Source organism: Marmota monax, unplaced genomic scaffold (assembly GCF_021218885.2).
Source record: "Marmota monax isolate L192 unplaced genomic scaffold, Marmota_monax_Labrador192_F-V1.1 WCK01_AAM20220418_F8-fsc00001, whole genome shotgun sequence".
Lineage (NCBI taxonomy): Eukaryota > Metazoa > Chordata > Mammalia > Rodentia > Sciuridae > Marmota > Marmota monax.
The window spans coordinates 20,762,940-20,784,099 of NW_026693777.1; the positions used below are offsets into that span (position 1 = coordinate 20,762,940).

The window sequence follows — 21,160 nt, forward strand, 5'->3', positions numbered from 1 at the left end:
AATGACCAACAGGATATGGTAGAAATGACACTGTGCTATTACTGATGCCAAACCTCAAGGGACCTTGCAATTCCTGCTCTTGCCCTCTTGGACAGTACTATGTAAGAAGAAATATGGTTATATTGCTGACAAGGACACATGGAAGGGAACCAGCTGATGGTCCCAACAAATTGCCAAACATGTGACTGAGGTCATTTTGGCCTGCCCTGCCAGTGGAGCTACCAGATGACTGCAGTCACATGAATGATCCTATACATAGCTAGAACCACTGTTTCTATATTATATCATATTGTATTTTATACATGTCTGTACATTAGTTTGTATGATACATATAAAAACCTGCTTTTTAAACTCAATAATAAAACAACAATTTTTAAAAAGAGGCAACAGATTCAAAAAACATTTCATCAAAGATATATAAATGGGTGGGGCTAAGGCCGTGGCTCAGTTGTAGAGCACTTGCCTAGCATGCATGAGGCACTGGGTTCAATCCTCAGCACAACATAAAAATAAAATAATAAAATAAAGATATGAAAAAATTATTAAAAAGATATATAAATGGTAAATGCAAACATGAAAAAATGTTCAACATCAAAATAGAAATGCAAACTGAAACCTCCATGGGATGATACTACATATACATTTTTAAAGGCTAACATAAAAATAACTGACAGTAACAAGTATTACACCAAGGTCAAAAAGAAATGGAACTCTCAAGCCTTACTGGTGGGAATTTCAAAAAGTTACAGGTGCTCAAGAAAACATTGGGTATCTCCTTATGGAGTCAAATATGTATTTAACAAAGGACCCAGCAATCCCACTCCTACATCTTTAACCAAGAGAAATAAAAACTTAGCAAAGATTAATAGTGGCTTTGTTCACAAATGTCAAGAAAATAAAAATAACTCAATGCTCACAAGTGCTTGACTGACGGATTTTTAAAAAAATACAACTGATATATGTATACAATGGAATACTTCTCAGCATTAAAAAGGAATAAAAATACAACTCTGCAATAAAAAAGAATGAATCACCAATTTTTAGGATAACATTGATGTATCTCAAATACATCATGCTAAATAAGAAATGCCAGACTCAAAAGTTATATACAGCATGGTTCTATTTATATGACTTTCTAGAACAGAAAAAATATAGGACTACAAACACATCAGGTGCCAAAATTAGGGAGTGGGTTAGTGGGGACTTTATTACAAGGACAATAACAGAATTCTGAGGGGAGGTATAATTATCCTTTTAACTTGATTGTGGTAGTGATTACAACTGAGAATATTTGCCAAAACTCAGAATTGTATGCTAAAAGGAGCAAATTTTACTGCATGGAAAGTATTCATCAATAAGTCAAACAAGCGCACTTTGCACACACTCGAGCATGCGCGACCGCGCTCCCCCCACCCCCACCCCAATCCCAACACACAGGCACTTCCCATACATTTGACTTGGATATTTTTATACCTCAAATTAGAGATTTTAAAATTATCTTTCTAAATTTGTAACACTATCAAAAAAACTTGGCATATTAGATAACTGCTTTTAAAATTATTGTCCCAAATCTAAAAAAAATCATAGTTTAAGGCTTTCGGGTTGCTTTCCAACTCTAGTCCAAATGCTTTATCTCAAACAAATGACCCAATATTAAAGACATCTGAATTAATCCTCTATATTCTGGCTTATAAACATATTTTTCTTACAGGAAAAAGAATGATATATCAAATTGAGTCTAAAATATTTGCTGAATTACAATAGTGAGAAAAATATCCCAATGCTGATCGATCTACAGCTCTTCCATTAATTCCCTCCCTCTAAAATGAAATTCTTTTGGATGACATTCAAATGGCCCCACCAAGGAAGTCTATGGAAGGGTCTAATCAGGGGGAAATGACCAGTTATTTACTGAAATTATGTGTCTATATATATAAAATTGTGCTCTTTTGTTTAGTCTGTGTTGCTAAACATTTATACATGAAATTACAGCAAGACTTATTAAGTACTTGAGCTCGAAGAAGTTGTCATCCAGGAACTACAAAGAACTCAAAAACTTAACACCAAAAAATCCAAATAATCCAATCAATAAATAGGCAAAGGAACTAAACAGACACTTCTCAAAAGAAAAACTACAGTCAAAAATATTTGAAAAAATGTTCAACACCTTTAGCAATTAGAGAAGTGCAAATTAAAACAACACTAAGATTTCATTTCGCTACAGTCAGAATGACAAATATCAAGAATACTTTGCCAAGAATACAAGTAACGATACATGTTGGTGAGGATATGGGGAAAAGGGTACATTCATACATATTGGTGGGACTGCAAATTGTTGAAACCACTGTAGAAAGCAACATGGAGATTCCTCAAAAAACCAGGAATGGAACCAACATCTGACTAAGCTATACCACTCCTCGGTGTATATCAAAAGGATTTAAAAACCATCACACTTCAGTGACACAGCCATCTCAATGTTTACAGCAGCACACAAAACAGTTTCACAATAGTTAAGCTATGGAACCAATTCAAATGTCCTTCAACAGATGAATGGATAAAGAAAATATGGTATAAATACACAATAGAATAAATGGCTGGAACTGGATGTTAGGGTCCGTAAACAAGTCAAGATGGCGCCTGGCACTTTGCCAGAGGGAGTGGTTAGAGAAGTAACACCAGCGAGCCATTAAATGTGGAGATTCCTTGATGACTGACTGCTGTATCTAGTTTATGTTAATTGAGTTAAGCTGGGTGTAATTAAGATGATGAGGATTCCTAGATGGCTGATTGATGTATCTGGATGATGTTAATTGAAACAAGCTGTGTATAATGAGTTAGGTATAAATACCTCTGCTGTCCGACAATAAAGCGGCTCCCGCTGTATCAACCTTCACAAGTTGCTCATCACCCCCCGGTTATTTAGCCCAGTCAGACTGCGGCAACTGGAGACTATCATGGTAAGTGAAATAAGCCAGTCCCTAAAATTCAAAGGTTGGATATTTTCTCTAATATTCTGAAATTAATGCAAAATAAGAGGGCTGGAGAATAGAAGAAAGATCAGTGGAGTGGACAAAAGGGAATGAAGGGAAGGGAGAAAAATGGGATAGGGAAAGACAGTGGAATGAATCTGGCCTAACATTCCTATGTACATATATGAGTTTACCACAGTGAACCTCACCATCATGTACATCCACAAGACACTAATTGAAAAAAAAAAAAAGACCTATAATTGCAGAATTATCAGTACAATAGAGGGAAGGGAACAGAAGGTGGCTTGAGGGTAGGGAAGGAGACATACCGGGGACTGAAATAGAACAAATTATATTCCATGCTTTTATAATTACATCAAAATGAATTCTATTGCCATGTATAACCTAAAAGAACTAGTACAAAAGAAATAAAAATTTTAAAAATATTAAATGTTTCCACTTTTCACTCATTATTTATGTTTCTCAAAAAGAAAATAACATTCAGCTCTTTATCTCTATACTTCACTTCTCTTTAGAGTCAAATACCACCTCTAATGTAAAGATTCTCAAATCATTTCTAGCCTTAACAGTATTGAGAGATAGCAAGCATATAATACATGATTATCTTCATATTTAAAGTGGAGGAATTAGAAAATGTTACATAACCTTTAAACTCAATATAGATCATCTATATAAACTTTATTTTTTTCCATGAAAATAGGAAACTGTTTCTCAAACAATTGATGCCTTCAAATATATATGTCACATTAGAAGCAGCAATGTTGATCATTCTCCACATTCCAGATCCAACTGTTTCATTCAATAGTGAATTTTTGTTTCTTTATTTTAAGAAGTTATAGTTAGACTAACTCAGACTCTAAAAAGTTATAATGTCTTTGTTATAGCCCATGTGATAAGAATTTTAATATATACTCATTTAAATCATATATAGTTTGGGTTCAATTTATCAAAATTTTCACAATGCAAAAGATAACCATAAATAAAATGTTTTAAAATTAAATGGCCCAATTTTTCTATAAGATTCATATGCAAGACATGATATGCCACTATGGAGAATTCTCTATATTGAATATAAACAGGTATCATTAGTATAAAAAATACTCTATAATGGGGCTGTGATTGTGGCTCAGTGGTAGGGTGCTTGCCTGGCACGCATGAGGCACTGGGTTCAATCCTCAGCACCACATAAAAATAAATAAGGTATTGTTTCCATTTATAACTAAAACTTTTTTTTAAAATACCCTACATTAAGACAGTTAAATTTTTGTAAAGACATCAGTTTACAGAAATTATTGCCTATTTTCAACAGCTGAATGAGGCCTTATATCTAAAAACAAAGTACAACATTTCATTGTTCTTCCTTCAGTATTTTATAACCTACCGGAGAGATTCAGCCATTCGCCTCAAGTCTTCATTCTGCTGTTTTAAGCGTTCAAGCTTTGCCAGAATCTTGGATAGTTCTCGGCTAGAGTGATCAGGGTGGTCATTATCTCGAACCAGGTGACCACCTATATAAAATAGCAAGGTTCCCCAGGCAAAAAGAATGAGCATAATCCAACGCCAGGAACCAGTCCATGGCCGCATTTTCAGATTTTCAACTCACTTCCCTGGCTTCCTGGAGCTCAAAGAATTGAAAACATTGTAACTGTTTCTAGTAAGTGAACAGGTGAAAAGACTTCTGTTGTTTCAACACATGATGCTTCAAATTAGTCTCTCTGGTAGTCCTGTGGTGAATCTTTGAAAGAGATCCTTGTGGTGATAGGAGTAGGAAGCTTTACTGTCCTGTGCTTCATGGACTCTACATGCTGCGGAAAGAGTAAGAAATGTATTTATATTACTGAAAGTATAATTTGGCAGATACTGAGATTAATGGAGTTAAAGGAAACACATGGGTGTTGGCTGGTCAACAGGCTGGAAGATAATCTAACCACCTAATAACAAGTAAAAAGTAAAAGCTTAAATTTGCATGCTAAATCAACCACATATATTAGGGCTCTATTAGTTAACAGTTTAATTAGCTCTATGCCTAAAAGTCCTCCTAGTACCACCATCACTTTTCCTTCTTTCAGCTGTTAAATAGTGCTTACATAGCAAGTAAAAGATTGTATCTTTGACTAATCAAAACCAAAACATTTTACATTAAATATTTCATACTAATATGTTCATTATTCCAAAGAAAAACATGTTCTCTGTATGAGTGAATTCATTCCTAAAATTCTCAACTCCATCCCCTCCATCTCACTGCTCAGTTGCCATTTTACCACTTAATTCTGTAGGTGACAGTTTGAATTGTCATTTTTAGTAAAAATTCTAAAGTTGGCATGCATATTAGAGAAGCAAAGGCTATCATGGCCATTAATCAGCTGGCAACTACTCCACACATTACAAGCAAAAGTTCAAATGGATCAGGCTAGATTACACTTTCCTGAAATTTATTAAAAATACCAATAATCACAACAAATCTAATCCAGTTAAATCTTTACTATTCATTTAAAGTACAAATACATATGCTTTCCCAGGTTTAGTTACATGTTTCATTTGTCATCAGTCCATCATTACTTTTAGAATTCTCTTGGAAACAAAAATTAGTTTCTCCCAAAGAATTTGTAAGCAAAAATTTAATTTAAAGCCATTTGACAATTCCGGAGTATAGAAAATAAATCATTTGTCCAGCCACAGAGTTTCTTGTAAAAGAGAAAAAAAATTAATAGTTTCTGTGGAGTTGGGGATGTAGGTCAGTGGTAGAGTCCCTGGGTTTGATCTTTGTTCCCCTGAAACGGGGGAGGGGGGGGAGTTACTGTGTATAAGATTGAATTTGAGTAGCACATGAGCACTAATTAAACAGTTACAAAAGATTAAATATTAAATAGAAAAGTTAGAGAAAAGGTTCAAAATTTTGACAGGGCCACTATTTTTCTACTTCCAAACCTCAAATTTCATATGTTTATAAATAACCAAGTATTCAAAGTGGAGAAAATCTCTTCAAATGAGTGTCATTGTATCACTAGTAAGAGGTCCAAGGAAGTCTCTTGAAGCATAGACTTCTACTTGAATCCTTTAGGCTCTAGACCTCTCTGGGAAAGCAATTTCAAGATATATCAAGTTTCAGTAGCAAAGGAAGAGGTTTATTGAAAAAGCAAAAGACACACTAAAGAAGATGTGTGCATGCTCAAGACCTGAGCTGTGGCACAGACCTAGGTGGGTTATGGTTTATATTGTTTAAGAAAATTAGTATTCAAAAGCAAGGATTCAAAGTAGATGAAGTTCTTTGGAATTGGGAACTCCCTTTGTGAAACCCTGCTCAATGTTATTGTATCTAATTATATAGTTAAGGGATGTGTGAGTACATGTGGTAATCAGTCTTAATGAGCAGAAAAGTAAAAATCCATCAGGAGGTTCTTGTAGTGTACCTGTGCAAGAAACCAGCTGGAGTTGGCTCAAGAGTGCAGCCAGGGTAGGTAGACTGCTGGTTTGTCCATCAGATGCTGACAGGGTACCTGGGGTTAACCCAGTGTACCTTCTGCAAGAGTTACAGGATGCCTGTGGCAGGTGTGGAAAAACAACTCCTGCAACACAGCATATGAGTTCATGAGTTGTTTCTCCACCCCTATTTTTCCCTATTCCCCTATTCTACTCAGTAGAAACACTAGTTTATTCCCATTTTATTTCTACACTATTTACCATGATCTCAGTGTTGTATACTGACTAAAACATAAAATTAAAAGAACTGTACTCACTGAGAACTGTTTGAAAACCGAAAGGTAGTATCCCAAATGAAAATTTGATATCTATTGCTTTAATAATATTCTCAAATCTATCAATAATACTCTTTTTTGTCAACTCCTGTCCCTTTCTCAAAAATCCTTCTTAAAACCCTATTCCTCTAATCTTAGGTATCCCAATCTATTCATCAAAACAAAATAATTCATGTCTATTTCACATTTCAGGTAAAAGATCTTGTAACATGAGGTATACTTGTAATTTTATGTAGAAACAACGTAGACACTCAGTTTCCTGATTAAAAAATTAAAAAATGAATCCACTCTGATGACCTAAGGAATGAATTTAATTAAGTCAACAAAAACTGTTAAGAACTAACATTTGAGTTAATATTTTGTGACAACACTGAAAAATGCTATCAAACCATATGCTGAACCTATATCCCATTTAATCCCAAGCTATTACTATACATATTAAAATTTTATCTTTCCCTTCATAGCAAAAAAAAAAAAAATCAGAAAGACAACTATTATAAACAACCACAAAGACAGTATTCTAAAAAAAATGAATAATTTATGATAAAAATAAGATGTGTTGAAAATTTTACTTGGAATTATAACAAAAAATTATCATGAATATTCAAAGCTAGCAAATGATATAACTTAAATAGTAACAAATGTTTACAGAAACATAAATTTTGTAATACAAAGTACTTTAGATTTTATTAAACCACTAACAAAAGTACCCAAGATAAACTAGGCACAGTGAAGTATGCCTCTAATTCCAGTGATTTGGGAGGCTCAGGCATGATGATCCCAAGTTCAAGGTCAACCTCAGCAACTTAATGAGAGACTGTCTCAAAATTTAAAAAAAAAAAAAGGGGGGGGGGGCTGTCATGTTGCTCAGTGGTAGAATGTCCCTTGGTTTAATTTCCAGTTCTGGGGGAAAAAATATAAGATATTAATTTACTACACAATATAGCAATAATGAGATTATGAGTTGTAAAAAGCAAGAGATTATTGTAGGAGCAAAACATGGTCATTTTCTTTTTTTTTTTTTTTTTTTTTTTTTTCAAAATGTCCCTGTATTTCCTCCCCTTTCCTTTCCCTCCTCCCTCTCCATCTCCTTCCACTCCACTGGTCTTCCCTATAGCTTTATAATATCCAATTCCCTCCTCCCATTTTTTCCCCTTCTTTTGCTTCCATATGGTCCAACCCTTGATTTTCTGTTTTTATTGATTTTCTTCTTATTTCACTTAGCAAGATGTTTTCCAGTTCTCTTTACCAGCAAATTCTATAATTGTGAATTTCATACTAAAAATACTTATGTGCCTATATTTTGATAGTATGCTGATTTTAATTCTTTTGGATAAATATCAAGGAGTGGGACAGTTGGGTTATATTGTGTTGATGTGGCTAGTCTTAAGGAAGCACCTGCTGCTTTCCAGAGTGGTTGTACTAATTAGCAGTCCCAGCAACAATGTATGAATGTACCTTTCCCCCACATCCTAATATTTATTATTATTTGTATTCTTTTTTTATTACTTTTTTTATGTGTGCTCTTTTTGTTCTATTTTTTTAATTTATTTTGCATTATAAGTCTTAATACACCATTATACAATAATTTATCATATCTCTGATTATATATAAGGTATGATGACACCAAATTCACATCTTCATACATGTATTTTGTATAATGATGAGGGTCTCCTTTCACCTTCCATTCTATTCCCCTTCTCCCTCCCTTTCCATCCCACCCCTATTTCCTATCTAGAGGTAATCTTCCTCCTTTGCTCTCCCTCCCAACCCCATTTTCTTTATTAATGACATCATTTTAACTCAGTTTTTGGAGAGAATGTTTCCCAGGATTTTATTTAGCCAATATTTTAAAATGGGGTCAAGGAAACCAAGTCAAGCTTAAAAATGAGTAGTTTTCTATGTAGTTTCATTAGCATGATTTTAAGACGCGGATATAGAATTTTTCTCCCTATAGACTAACCATGGTGCATGCCTGCTTACTTACCTATGATGTTTACTAACTGTTTGAACCATGCTTTCTAAAATAGAAACTCCATAACTTTTGTTTAGTTCACTGACACACCCTAAGCACACAGGACAGTACTTGGCTCTAAGTAGGCAAATGAATACTTTTGAATGAATAAATAAGTGAATGAGAGAAGAATGCCATACATGACATACCTAGTATATCAGTGTCAACTGCATTTATGCCCCATGTAAGAAATATGATTGCAGAGAAAGTACTATCATTAAGGAAAATGGTTAAAAAAATAAAAACACTTCTAAATTTAAGAATTTATTTTCAACATATATCTACAATATATTTTCAAACCAATGAACTGATCTAAAAAGCTATAATATCAGCAACCTAATGGTTCACCTGTAAACCATGTTAAAATAATTTCTCTTTTCTTATTTTCTGCCTCTAGAATATTCACATGCAAAGACAACAGTGTGATTTTAGACTGTCTGAGAGACATGAAAGCCACTCCTTTCTGCAATTATTAGTGAAAATATTTAAAATTTATTAGTAAAAAATATTTCAATATTACATATATAGACATTATCTTATCATGAGGTAATTTCTGGCAAAAATTCATGTAGCTGTATTTACCGAATTTCTTATCAGGGTGGGTTGAATTTATGCCTGTTTAAGAGTCACCTAGTACCCTTCTTTAACAGAATATTAAGGATTGAAAGGTGTCAGGCTTCCTTCTGCAAATTTATTTAATTAGTAATATCCCTTTTTAAAGGTACTAAGGTTTTTAAATGGCTTACTTCTTTTGCAATTTAGAGAAACTAAATTATTTTTGCTTAATATCTCTGGAACAACAAATATATGTAATTTTTTAAAGTACTTCTTAAATCTGGAAGCTGGTGTACAGAATCGGTAAGATCAGGAGTTTTAAAGGAGTTGCTGTGAGGCTTAAATGAGGTTCATATACATAAAGTATTTATTAAAATGCTTGGCTCAGAAGAAGTATTAATAAAAGATAATTTTATTTTAATGCTGATAAAATGTGGAGATTAAAATTATGTGTCCTAGAATCAACAGTGCTTGTACTTAAGTCTCAGTTCTACTGTATCATGGCTAGGTAACCTCACTGAGTTTCTATTTTTTTAACTTGTAAAACAGCAATAATGCACACTATTTCTTCCAGAGAACATTGGGAAAGGCTTAAATAAAATAATCTATGGGAAACATTTAGCACAACACAAAGTAAATCATTATTCAGTGTATGTTAATGCTGTTACATTATTTTATAGATCCAATTAAATTATTTATTATAATTAATATGCCATATTTGATTGTGGGCAGCTTCTAAAATAGCTTCCAACAGCTGGCACCATGGCACATGCTGATAGTCCCAGCAACTCAGGAGGCTAAGGCAGGAGGATTTCAAGTTTGAAGCCAGCCAGGTCAACTTGGGAAGACTCTATCTCAAATAAAGGGGAGCTCAAAGGAAAAGCACCCCTGGGTTGAATCCTTTGTACTGGGTGGAAAAAAAGAAAAGCTCACCAATGATCCCTATATCCAGTACTCATGCCCTTGTGTTATCTCCTCTTGAGTGTGGGCTAGACCTAGTGACTTGCTTCTTAAATTGGATACAGAAAATTGATAAGGTTATAAAAGATCAGAAGTTTTGTTTGCTCGAATATTCTCTGCTTGCTCATTCCACTTGGTCATTCTGATACAACAAGCTACCATTCTGTGAACTGTCCTAATGAAAGACCCATGAAAGGAAATAAGGGCAGCCTCTAGTCAATAACCAATAAAGAACTGAGATCTTCAGTCCTAAGGCCACAAGTACCTCACAAGGTTGTTAAATTCTGCCAACAACCACATGAGTGACCCTGGAATTGAACCATCACCCATCAAACTTTGAGATGACAGCAACTTTGGTACACATTTTGATGGAAGGCTTTTGCAAGAACTGAGCTAGATGATATAGCACAGCCAAATGATCCAGCTGTTATGGTTTGGATGAGATATCCCACAAAAGCTCTACTTTAATGCAGAAAATATTCAGAGATAAAGTGATTAAATTATGAGAAATGTAACCTGATCAGTCCACCTCCACCCTAGTTTCAATGGACTAACCGGTTGGTAACTAAGACAGCTGGAACATGCTGGAGGAGGAAGATCACTGTGGGAGTGCTCAAAAGGGTTGGCAAGACATTCCCTAAGGGCACTCCCTCTTTCTCTCTCTGCTTCTTGGCTGCCAAGAACTGAGCAATGCTCCTCAACTACACCCTTATGCCATGATGTTCAGCCTCCCCACAGACCCAGAGCTACAGAGTTGGACAACCATTGACTGAACTTCTGAGACTGTATCTTAGGGCAATTTATTATGTAGCAATAGATAATTAATATATTATGTCTACCTTCCATACTAAGCTAAGGAGCCAGTCTTCAATTAATGTATTATTTTCTGTTCTCAGCAAGTTGTACAAAGCTTAGGACACAAAAATGAAATTCAAGATGCAGGACAAAAGTGATTCTTAATTATATGTCCTACATATCCTGCAAATACCCTTAATAAAAACTATAAAACCAAAAAAAAATTCTAGAAAATAAAAAGATTAAACAGATTAAAATACCAGAATTTTTGGTTTTAATATTTATTAAACAGGGTTCCACCTCCAACCATGATGGGAAAATTGGCATTAGATAGCCTCACACATAAAAACTAGAAAACTTTAACATATTTAAAGGGTCTGAGGATATGGCTCATTGATAAAGCACTTGCCTAGCACATGCAAGCCCCTAGGTTTGATCCCCAACATCATGAAAGGGGGGGGTGGTTATTTGGGAGTTTTTTTTGTTTTGTTTTAGGAAAATTGTTTTCAGATATGGAGCAATGGACAGACACAATTGCAATGCCTGAAAGAATGTTAACAATAAAGTTAATATTGATCACTTCAGCTGCCTAGGAGCATTTACTGAACATCAACATAAAAAGACATAACTCAAACAAAGCACACCCATCTTCCTCAGAAGAGAAGACAGAGATCCAAGTTCAGAAAGTTTAAGGTGGGTAGAATTTGCACGTCAGTGTACTAAAGAGGATGTAGCTGTCCAGAGAAAAACCTTCAAAAATTTGTAAAGGAGATCCTTTGAGTCTTTGGCTATATACTAAGATACGTATGCATACTAAGAAGTACATGCAGAGTAAGAGCTCCTGAGGCTGCTAACAGAAAAATTATCACAGGAAACAAAATTAAACATGGATAACTAAAATCTATCAGTCTCTCAGAGAATAGAATTCCAACCAAATATAGTGAAAACACCACATAGGAAGCCTGGAGAATTCAGTAAAATCCTAAGAAATAAAACATCATAGAAGTTAGGGTTAAGCAATCAGAAATCAAAAAAATGTTTTCTGCATGAGCAAGACAACAAACATCTTAGGCTACATGGCACATATACAGGCTTTGTCATATATTCTTAATTTTTATTTCTGTTTCTTTATAACCCTTAAAAGGCTTTGTCATATATTCTTAATTTTTATTTCTGCTTCTTTATAACCCTTAAAAAATGTAAAGACCATTCTTAGTTCATGAACTATACAAAAACATGCTGTGGACCAGATTTGTCTCATAAACCAAAGTTTATTGACTCCAGCCCAGGAATAAATGCTATGCTAGCAAAGTCCTCTAGGGGGTTTCAAATAAGATGCAAAAAAGAATCAAAATAATCCAAAAGTAAATTAACTGCCTTTCAAAATAAAATTACAATATTTTTTAAAAAGATAACAAAATATTAACAAAAATCCATATAAAATGCACATTGTTCATTAACTATTACAAAGAACGTGGCAAGAGATCATCCTGTAATGCAGAAATCCAAAGACTTGCTAAGGCTAAGGACAGAGTGTAAACACTAAGAAGAAACATTAGCACACTTAGCTCCACAACAAGAATGATGCAGCAACAGCTCACTATTGCAGTGATTTTAAATGTGATTTAGTGCAGTTAACTACTACAATAACAAGAAACCAAACTCAATTAGAGACTGACATATCCCTACCCCATGCCCCAATCTATGTAGACACATTCTCAAAGAAAAAGGGTTCCCATGCTGATCATAAATACAATTCAACTCAGTCTTTGTAGCCCTTAATGTACAATTTCTATACTATACCAAAAAAATCATGAGATTCTCTTTAAAAGCAAGAAAAGCAAACCACTCTCAAAGGCAAACATCAGAACCAGACTCAAATGAATGTGCTGGAACATTAAGATAATACATTTAGAATAATTATGATCAATATATTAAAAGAAACTCTTGGAACATTTGGGCAATACAAATGAATGAGAAATTCAGCAGAGAAGAAATGCTAAATAAACATAAAAACAAAAAGAACTTCAAAATATTATCAAAAAATTAAAGGTGAAAACAATGAATTTGAGGAAAGATCAATAGATATTATTCTGCATGAAACCCAAGGAGGAGAAAAAAGATCCAACAAACAGAATATGGAATTCGAAAGCTGTGGGACAATATAACTGACCTAAAACATGTGTAAATGGAGTTCAAGAAGGTAAGGGGAAACAGAATGAGCCTGAAGACACATTTTTAAAGATGTTAGCAAAGAATTTTCCAAAGTAAGTGAAATATAACCATAGATCAAAGAAATGCAGAGAATTACTAGCAGGATAAATTTTCAATGTACATAAAACTGCTGAAAAACAAGATACAGAGAGAAAACTCTATATCAGTAACAAGAAAAAAAATATTACAGGGAAAAAGAATGGGAACATAACTTCGTGTCAAAAACAATGCTAGTCAGAAGACAGTGGAACAACATCCTAAAATATCTAAGAAGGAAAAATGTTGACTCAGAATTCTATACTCAGTGAAAACATACTGCAAAAATGAGGGCAATACTAAGATTTTCCCAGAAAACAAAAAGGCTGAAAAATAAAGTTCTGTCAGCAAAAAAAAAAAAACTACACTATAAATAATGGTAAATGAAGCCTTTTAAAAAGGAGGAGTATGACAACAGAAAGAAATAGATCTAAACAAGGAAAAAAAGTACCAGAAATGATAAAATCCAAAAAGCATAGACATTTTCTCTTAATTTAATCACTTTAAAAGAGATAATTAAAACATGACAACCATGTAACATTGGGCTTACAACATGGGCTTACAACATATATAAAAGTACAAACATAAAAGGACAGGAGGGAGGAAATAGGTACTATAGTAAATTGTTTTATTACACAGAAACTGATACGTTATTTTGAAGGTAGACTAATGACTTAAAGATATATATTTTAAGTCCTAGAGTTACACTGTCTGCATAAAAAACCACTAGCAACTAACCATATGCAACTATTTAAGTTAGAATTAAAATTAAGAACTTATCACTGCGCATGGTGGCATATGCCTGTAATCCCAGTAGCTTGGGAAGCTGAGGCAGGAGGATCACTAGTTCAAAGCTAGCCCCAGCAACTTAGCAAGGACCTAAGCAACTCACAAGACCTTGTCTCTAAATAAATTACAAAAAAAGGCTGAGGATGTGGCTCAGTGGTTAAGTACCTCTGGGTTCAATTCCCAAAAAACAAAAAGGAGGAGGAGGAGGAGGAGGAGGAGGAGGAGTAGGAGGAATAATAATAATAATAATAGGGGCTGGGGATGTGGCTCAAGCAGTAGCGTGCTCGTCTGGCATGCGCGGGGCGCTGGGTTCGATCCTCAGCACCACATAAAAATAAAATAAAGATGTTGTGTCCACCGAAAACTAAAAAATAAATATAATAATAATAATAATAATAATTTATCTCCTTAGTCACATTAAGCAAATAACACTTGCTCAACAGCACATGTGTCTAGTGGGTGCCATTATAAATGCTGCAAATAAAATCTACCCAAATTGGAGGACATAGAAATTTTAAATAGATCAATATCAAGCAATGAAATTAAAGATGCCATCAAAAACCTAACAAGAAAGAAAATCCCAAGATGGATCCTCAGCAGAGTTCTTTCAGACTTTCAAATAAGAACTAACACCAATCCTCCTCAAATTATTCCATCAAATTGAAATGGAAGGAACTCTTCCAAACTCATTCTATAAAACTAGTATCACCTAGATTCTAAAACCAAACAAAGACAAATGAAGGAAAGAAAATTTCAGACCAATATCCCTGATGAACACAGATGCAAAAATTCTAAAGAAAATACTTGCAAATTGCATTAAAAACATATTTAAAAGACAGTGCAGGGGCTGGCGTAGTGGCTTAGTGGTAGAGCATCTGCCTAGCATATGCAAGGCATTGGGTTATATTCTCAGCACTGCATAAAAATAAATAAAATAAAAGTCCATTCACAACTAAAAAATATTTTTAAAAAAAGAGATAGTGCAACATATCAAGTGGCTTCATCTCAGGGGCAAACAGTTCAACACAGGTTCAACATACAGAAGTCAATAAACATAATACATCACATCAATAGACTTAAAATCAAGAATCATATAATTATCTCAATAGATATAGAAAAAGCATTTGACAAAATACAACACTTCATATTCAAAATACTAGAAAACTGGGTATAGTAGGAACATACCTCAACACTGTAAAAGCTATATATGCAAAACTTAAAGCCAACATCATTCTAAATGGAGAAGAACTGAAAGCATTCTTTCAAGAACTAGAACAAGACAAGGATGCCCTCTTTCATCACTTCTATTCAGCATTGTCCTAACTAGAACAATCAGACAGAAGAAATAAATTAAAGGGTTACAAACAGGAAAAGAACTCAAACTATCTCTGTTTGCTGACAACATGATTCTATATTTAGAAGACCCAAAAACTCCAGCAGAAAACTTCTAGAACTCACAAATGAATTCAGCATAGTAGCAGGACACAAGATTAACATCCATAAATCAACTGCATTTCTATGTATCAGTGATGAATCAACTGAAAGAGAAATTAGGAAAACTATCCCATTCACATAGCCTCAAAAAAAAAAAAAGAAACTTAGGAATCAATCTAAAAAAGAGGTGAAAAACCTCTACAATGAAAGTTATAGAACACTAAAGAAAGAAATTGAAGAAGACCTTAAAAGATGAAAAAAATCTCCCATGTTCTTGGATAGGAAGAAATATTATTGTCAAATGACCATACTACCAAAACAGCTATACAGACTTAATACAATTCCTATTAAGGTTCTGATGACATTCTTCACAGAAAAAGCAGTCATGAAATTCATTTGGAAAAACAAGAGACCCAGAATAGCCAAAGCAATCCTCAGCAAGAAAAACAAGGAGGCATCACAATAACAGGCCTTATATTAGACTACAGAGCTACAGCAACAAAAATGGCATAGTATTCACGCAAAAAAAGGAAAAAAAAAAGACATGAAGACCAATGGTACAGAATGAAAAATACTGAGACAAACCACATAAATACAGTTATCTCCTACTAGACAAAGGAGCCATAAACATGCATTGAAGAAAAGATAGCCTCTTCAATAAATGGTATATCCTCTTCAATAAGTGGTGCTGGGAAAACTGGAAATCCATATGTAATAAAATGAAATTAGACTTCTATCTCACACCCTGCAAAAAACTCAATTCCAAGTGGATCAAGGACCTAAGGCATTAGACCAGAGACCCTATACCTACTAAAGGAAAAAGTAGGCTCAAATATCCATCATGTCAGCTTACGAATCAAATTTCTCAGCCCAACTCCTAAAGTAAGAGAAGTAAAATCAAGAATCAACAATTGGATTGTATCAAACTAAAAAGCTTCTTCACTGCAAAGGAAACAATCAAGAACATACATAGCCTACAGAGTGGGAGAAAATTTTTGATACCTGCACCTCAGAGCATTAATCTCCAGGATATATAAAAAACTCAAAAAAACAAGAAAGTACAGACATTTCACAGAACAAGAAATTTTTACAAAGGGTCAACAAATATATATAAAAAATGTTCAATATCACTAACAATTAGAGAAATACAAATCAAAACTACATTGAGATTTCATCTCACTAAAGTCAGAATGCCAATTATCAAGAAGACAAGTGGAAAACATGGGAGGATTAGATGAATTCTAGATAGGGAAGAGGGGTGGGAGGGAAAGGGAGGGGGCAGGGGATTAGCAAGGATGGTGGAATGTAATGGACATCATTATACAAAGTACATTTATGAAGACTTGAATTGGGTGTCAACATACTTTATATACAAACAAAGATATGAAAATTGTGGTATAAATGTGTATTAAGAATTGTAATGCAAAAAAAAAAACAAAGTACATGTAAAAAGGCATGAATGGTGTGAACATACTTTATATAGAGAGATATGAAAAATTATGCTCTATATGTGTAATAAGAATTGTAATGCATTCCACTGCTGTTGTGTATTTTAAAAAAATAAATCAATGAAATATTTAAAAAAAAAGACAAGCAACAATAAATGTTGGTGAGAATGTGGGGGGAAAGGTACACTCATACATTACTGGTAAGGCTGCAAATTGGGGTAACCACTCTGGAATTCAGTATACAGAGATTCCTCAGAAAACCTAGAATGAAACTGCCGCCATGTGATCCAGTTATCCCACTTCTAGGTATATATCCAAAGGACACAAAATCAGCATACAGTAGTCATGTGACAACATCAATATTTATAGCAGCTCAATTCACAATAGCTAAGGTATGGAACCAACTTAGGTACATTTCAACAGATGAATGGATAAAGATAATGTGGTACATATACACAATGGAATATTACTCAACCACAGAGAAGAGAGAAATTATGGCATTTGCCAATAAATGGATGAAACTTGGAAACTATTATGCTAAGTGAAATAAGCCAGTCCCAAAAACCAAAGGCTAAATTTCTCTCTGATATGCAGATACTGACTCAAAATGGGGGATTAGGGGTGGGGGGGGTAGAGGTTGACCAGATTGGACAGGAAAGTGGGGGGAAAGGAATGGGAAAAAAAGTAGAATTAATCAGACATAACTTTCCTATGTTCATATATGAATACATGAACCAGTGTAACTCCATATCATGTACAAACACAAGAAAGGGAAGTTATACTCCATGTATGTATGATTTGTTAAAATACAGTCTATTAGCTGGGCACAGAGGATTACATTCCTTTTAAGCAAAAAGGATTACATTCCTTTTTTAAAAAAAAAAAAGCTGTTTGTAGTTTATATGCATAACCTAATGAGTTTGGAGATAGTATACACCTGAGAACCCATCACCAAAATCTATATCATCAACCTATCCACAATCTCCAAAAGTATTCTCTTACCCTCTTATTGTATTTTTCATTATTATCATTGATGTTATTGTTATCTTTGATAATAACACTTTCTATAAGCTCTATCCTCTTAACAAATTTTTAGTATACAAAACAGTATTGTTAATTATAGGGATTATCTGTCAAGTAGATTTCTAGGATTAAAAGAAACTAGATCCTTTGACTGTTACCTACCCATTCCCCTCCACCCCCAGTTCCCAAATATAAAAATAGTTCAATCATTATATTAAAAAAAGAATAGATGCAGTACCATTTATAACACTGCCAAATTGACTATTCTTAAATCTAACAAATACGAAAATGACCAATAGTCACATATTCATGCAACATCACTTTAATATTAAAGACAATGAGTAATGTGACGATCTTCTGTAAAACCAAATGGCAGACCAAAAGTTTGTCCTGCTCTTCTATGAACCACGTTCATTGAAGGGGTGTTGTCTAATTCATTAAAAATAAGTCAGCATTTATTTAATTAATATAAATATGTGTGCCTTATGCAAAGAGCAATATGGTATTATATATAAAATAGTTATATATTCGTGCCCTCAAACAAGAAAGAATACTAGCAAGAATGTATACTAAGATACGTCTTAACATATGAACAAAATGTATTCATAAGGTTATTTGGTACAGCATGGTTTGCAATGAATGCAAACTGGCAGAGGGTGGTGGGGGAGCACATAATTCCCTATCAATAGAGGTATGGTTGAAAAATTATGAATTAGCTTGCCAAAAATATTTTCTTATTAGAGTGAAAATCGAGAGGAAAATTAATCCATAACCCAGCTGAAACAATTCCCAAAACACTAAAAATGATAACAGCAGAAAACAACTAAAACAACTAACAAAATATATAATAAGATTTAAAGAAAACAGTGTGTTCAAAAAAAACCTACATATAACAAAAAAATAGAACTTCTAGACAAAAATACCCCAAAACATCTGAAATTTTATGAAATTCTCTGGGAAGGTTTAAGAACAGAGTAAGGTACTCCAGAGGAAAAGTTAAGGTGAAGACAGAGAAATAAAAATTACACATAGTGAGGTCAGTGAGAAAACTGCTGGAAGGGTCAACTACACAATTAACAAGAGCTTAGTTTCAGACTCTGTAGTGCTTCATAACTTCACCACAACGATGCCACCTTACAATAAATATCATTATGAATAGAAAACTGTTCAAGTGACAAAAGTAAATGGAAGTCATTCATCTCCTCATTAACTGAATTTAAATGTGGATTTCTAAACCTTCCCACAAAGAAAACTCCTGGCCCATATGGCTTTATGTGTGACTTCTATAGAAGCTATAACTACAGTTGTACACAAATTCTTCCAGAAAACAGAAAAAAGAAAAACAATAACTTGAAAGTTTCTTGCAAAGTTAAATATATAATTACCATATAATTCAACAAGTCTATTTTTACATATTTACAAAGGAAATTAAAACATATGTATATAAAAGAATTGTACAAGAATGTACATGGCCACCTTATTTATAACAGCCTTCAACAAATGAATGGATAATTTATGGCACATTCATAAAATGGAATACTATTATCAGTAAAAACAAACTATGGATATGCACAACAAAGCTAAATCTCCAAGACACACTTGAAAAAAGATACTAGCAACAAAAAATATACACCGTATGATTCAATTTTCGTGAAGTTCTACAACAGAAAAACTAATATATAGTAATTAACATGATATTCATGCTTGCCAGCAAGCAAAAAAGTAATTTAATAAAGGAAACGTGGCCAGGCATAGTAGTGCCTATAAACCCAGTAACTTGGAGGCCGGAGGCTGAGGCAGGACAATCACAAATTCAAGGCCAGCCTCAGCAACTTAGTGAGGCCCTAAACAACTTCATGAGACCTCTCTCAAAATAAGAAATAAAAAGAGCTGGGGATGTGGCTCAGTAGCAAAGCATCACTGGGTTCAATCCCCAATACCAAAAAAATAAAAAAGGAAAATGACAGTTACGTGAAAGTATAGATTTGGACAAAATCATTTAAATGTATGATAAATATGGGTACATTTTACTGATGTAAGTTATACTTCAATAAGGTTGAAAAAATATTAAGAGAAAGTTTAAACTACCCCCATTTTGTGAATGTAGTTGAAAATGTCAATAAATAAATAAAAGTGGCAAATTCATTAAATGCCTAAATTATATAATTGCATTTTGAGTTTCAACAACAGATCTTTTTTTCTCGCAAAATCATAACCATAGTACATTCTTACTTTTAATGAAAAAATTTCATTATTATTCTACAGATTGACTTCAATTCAAATGTTATTGTGAAAATTATATTTTTCATACACTTCAAAGAGTGGAATAACTAGTAATATAATTTTAAAACAAACAGAGAAACGGCTGAATCTTCTTAGTTGCTTACCATTCTTTTTTTTTTTTCAGAATAAATGGAATGATCACAAACATTCAAATAATAATTATTCTCTATGTTGCGACAAACTGGAAAGAATAAAAACCAAAATCATTATCATAGACTGACTGCTTCTTGAAACAATTCTATGTAACGAAAATTTTTAACAGAGAAATGAAATAAGTTTAATGAATCTTTAAATACATTCTCCTTTGATTGTGATTCATTTTAAAATTGAGTATGGCTACAGAATTTATTAAACTTTCTTATTACCCAATATACCTATAAAGAAAAACAGTAGTTTGTAAAGTTGTTTATTAATGTAAGGTAAAAATAGTAACAAAAACAAAAATGGCCCTTTAATGCTGGTGAAATCAACTTCTGCTTTATATAAAAGCATTTGGTGAAATCAATTGCACTGAAATATAGGAAGCCAAGAAAGCAAGATGAAAAGTGGAGAAGAAAATTTTCTTACAGTCCCTATCAAAATTATGAAACTCAATTTTCATTCATTACTTACGGGGTCGTCTATCACACTTTCACATTTATTATTAGTAGGGTCGCAGAATATGCACATAAAAGTTTAAAATGCCAGGCATCTTGAATATATGAGTATGAAATACTTATTAATTCTTGGAAACCAGCCAATATTTTAGAAATTGATGATATTCCTAATAATGAAGTAAAAACACATAATCACATTAATGAGGTTTCCATCAGGAGCATCTCATTCACCTTAACCATTACACACGATAACACATCCGGCTGTGTT

At 33.5% G+C, this 21,160-nt stretch overlaps 1 protein-coding gene across 11 annotated transcripts in view; it reads right to left on the reverse strand.

The window, feature by feature from the left end:
• The window catches only part of Fut8 (fucosyltransferase 8), a 337,433-nt gene that overhangs the window by 178,067 nt on the left and 138,206 nt on the right, over positions 1–21,160 (reverse strand). For 6 of the 11 annotated variants that reach the window (XM_058584583.1, XM_058584587.1, XM_058584580.1 and 3 more), the window contains one exon: positions 4,372–4,795. The exons of 4 other annotated variants lie outside the window; for them this stretch is intronic. In XM_058584583.1, coding sequence (XP_058440566.1) covers positions 4,372–4,574 — 203 coding nt within the window. In that variant the 5' untranslated portion in view covers positions 4,575–4,795. Of the gene's footprint in view, positions 1–4,371; positions 4,796–6,400; positions 6,538–21,160 lie in introns of those variants that run through there. One more of the 11 variants, XM_058584584.1, reaches the window with a different exon arrangement.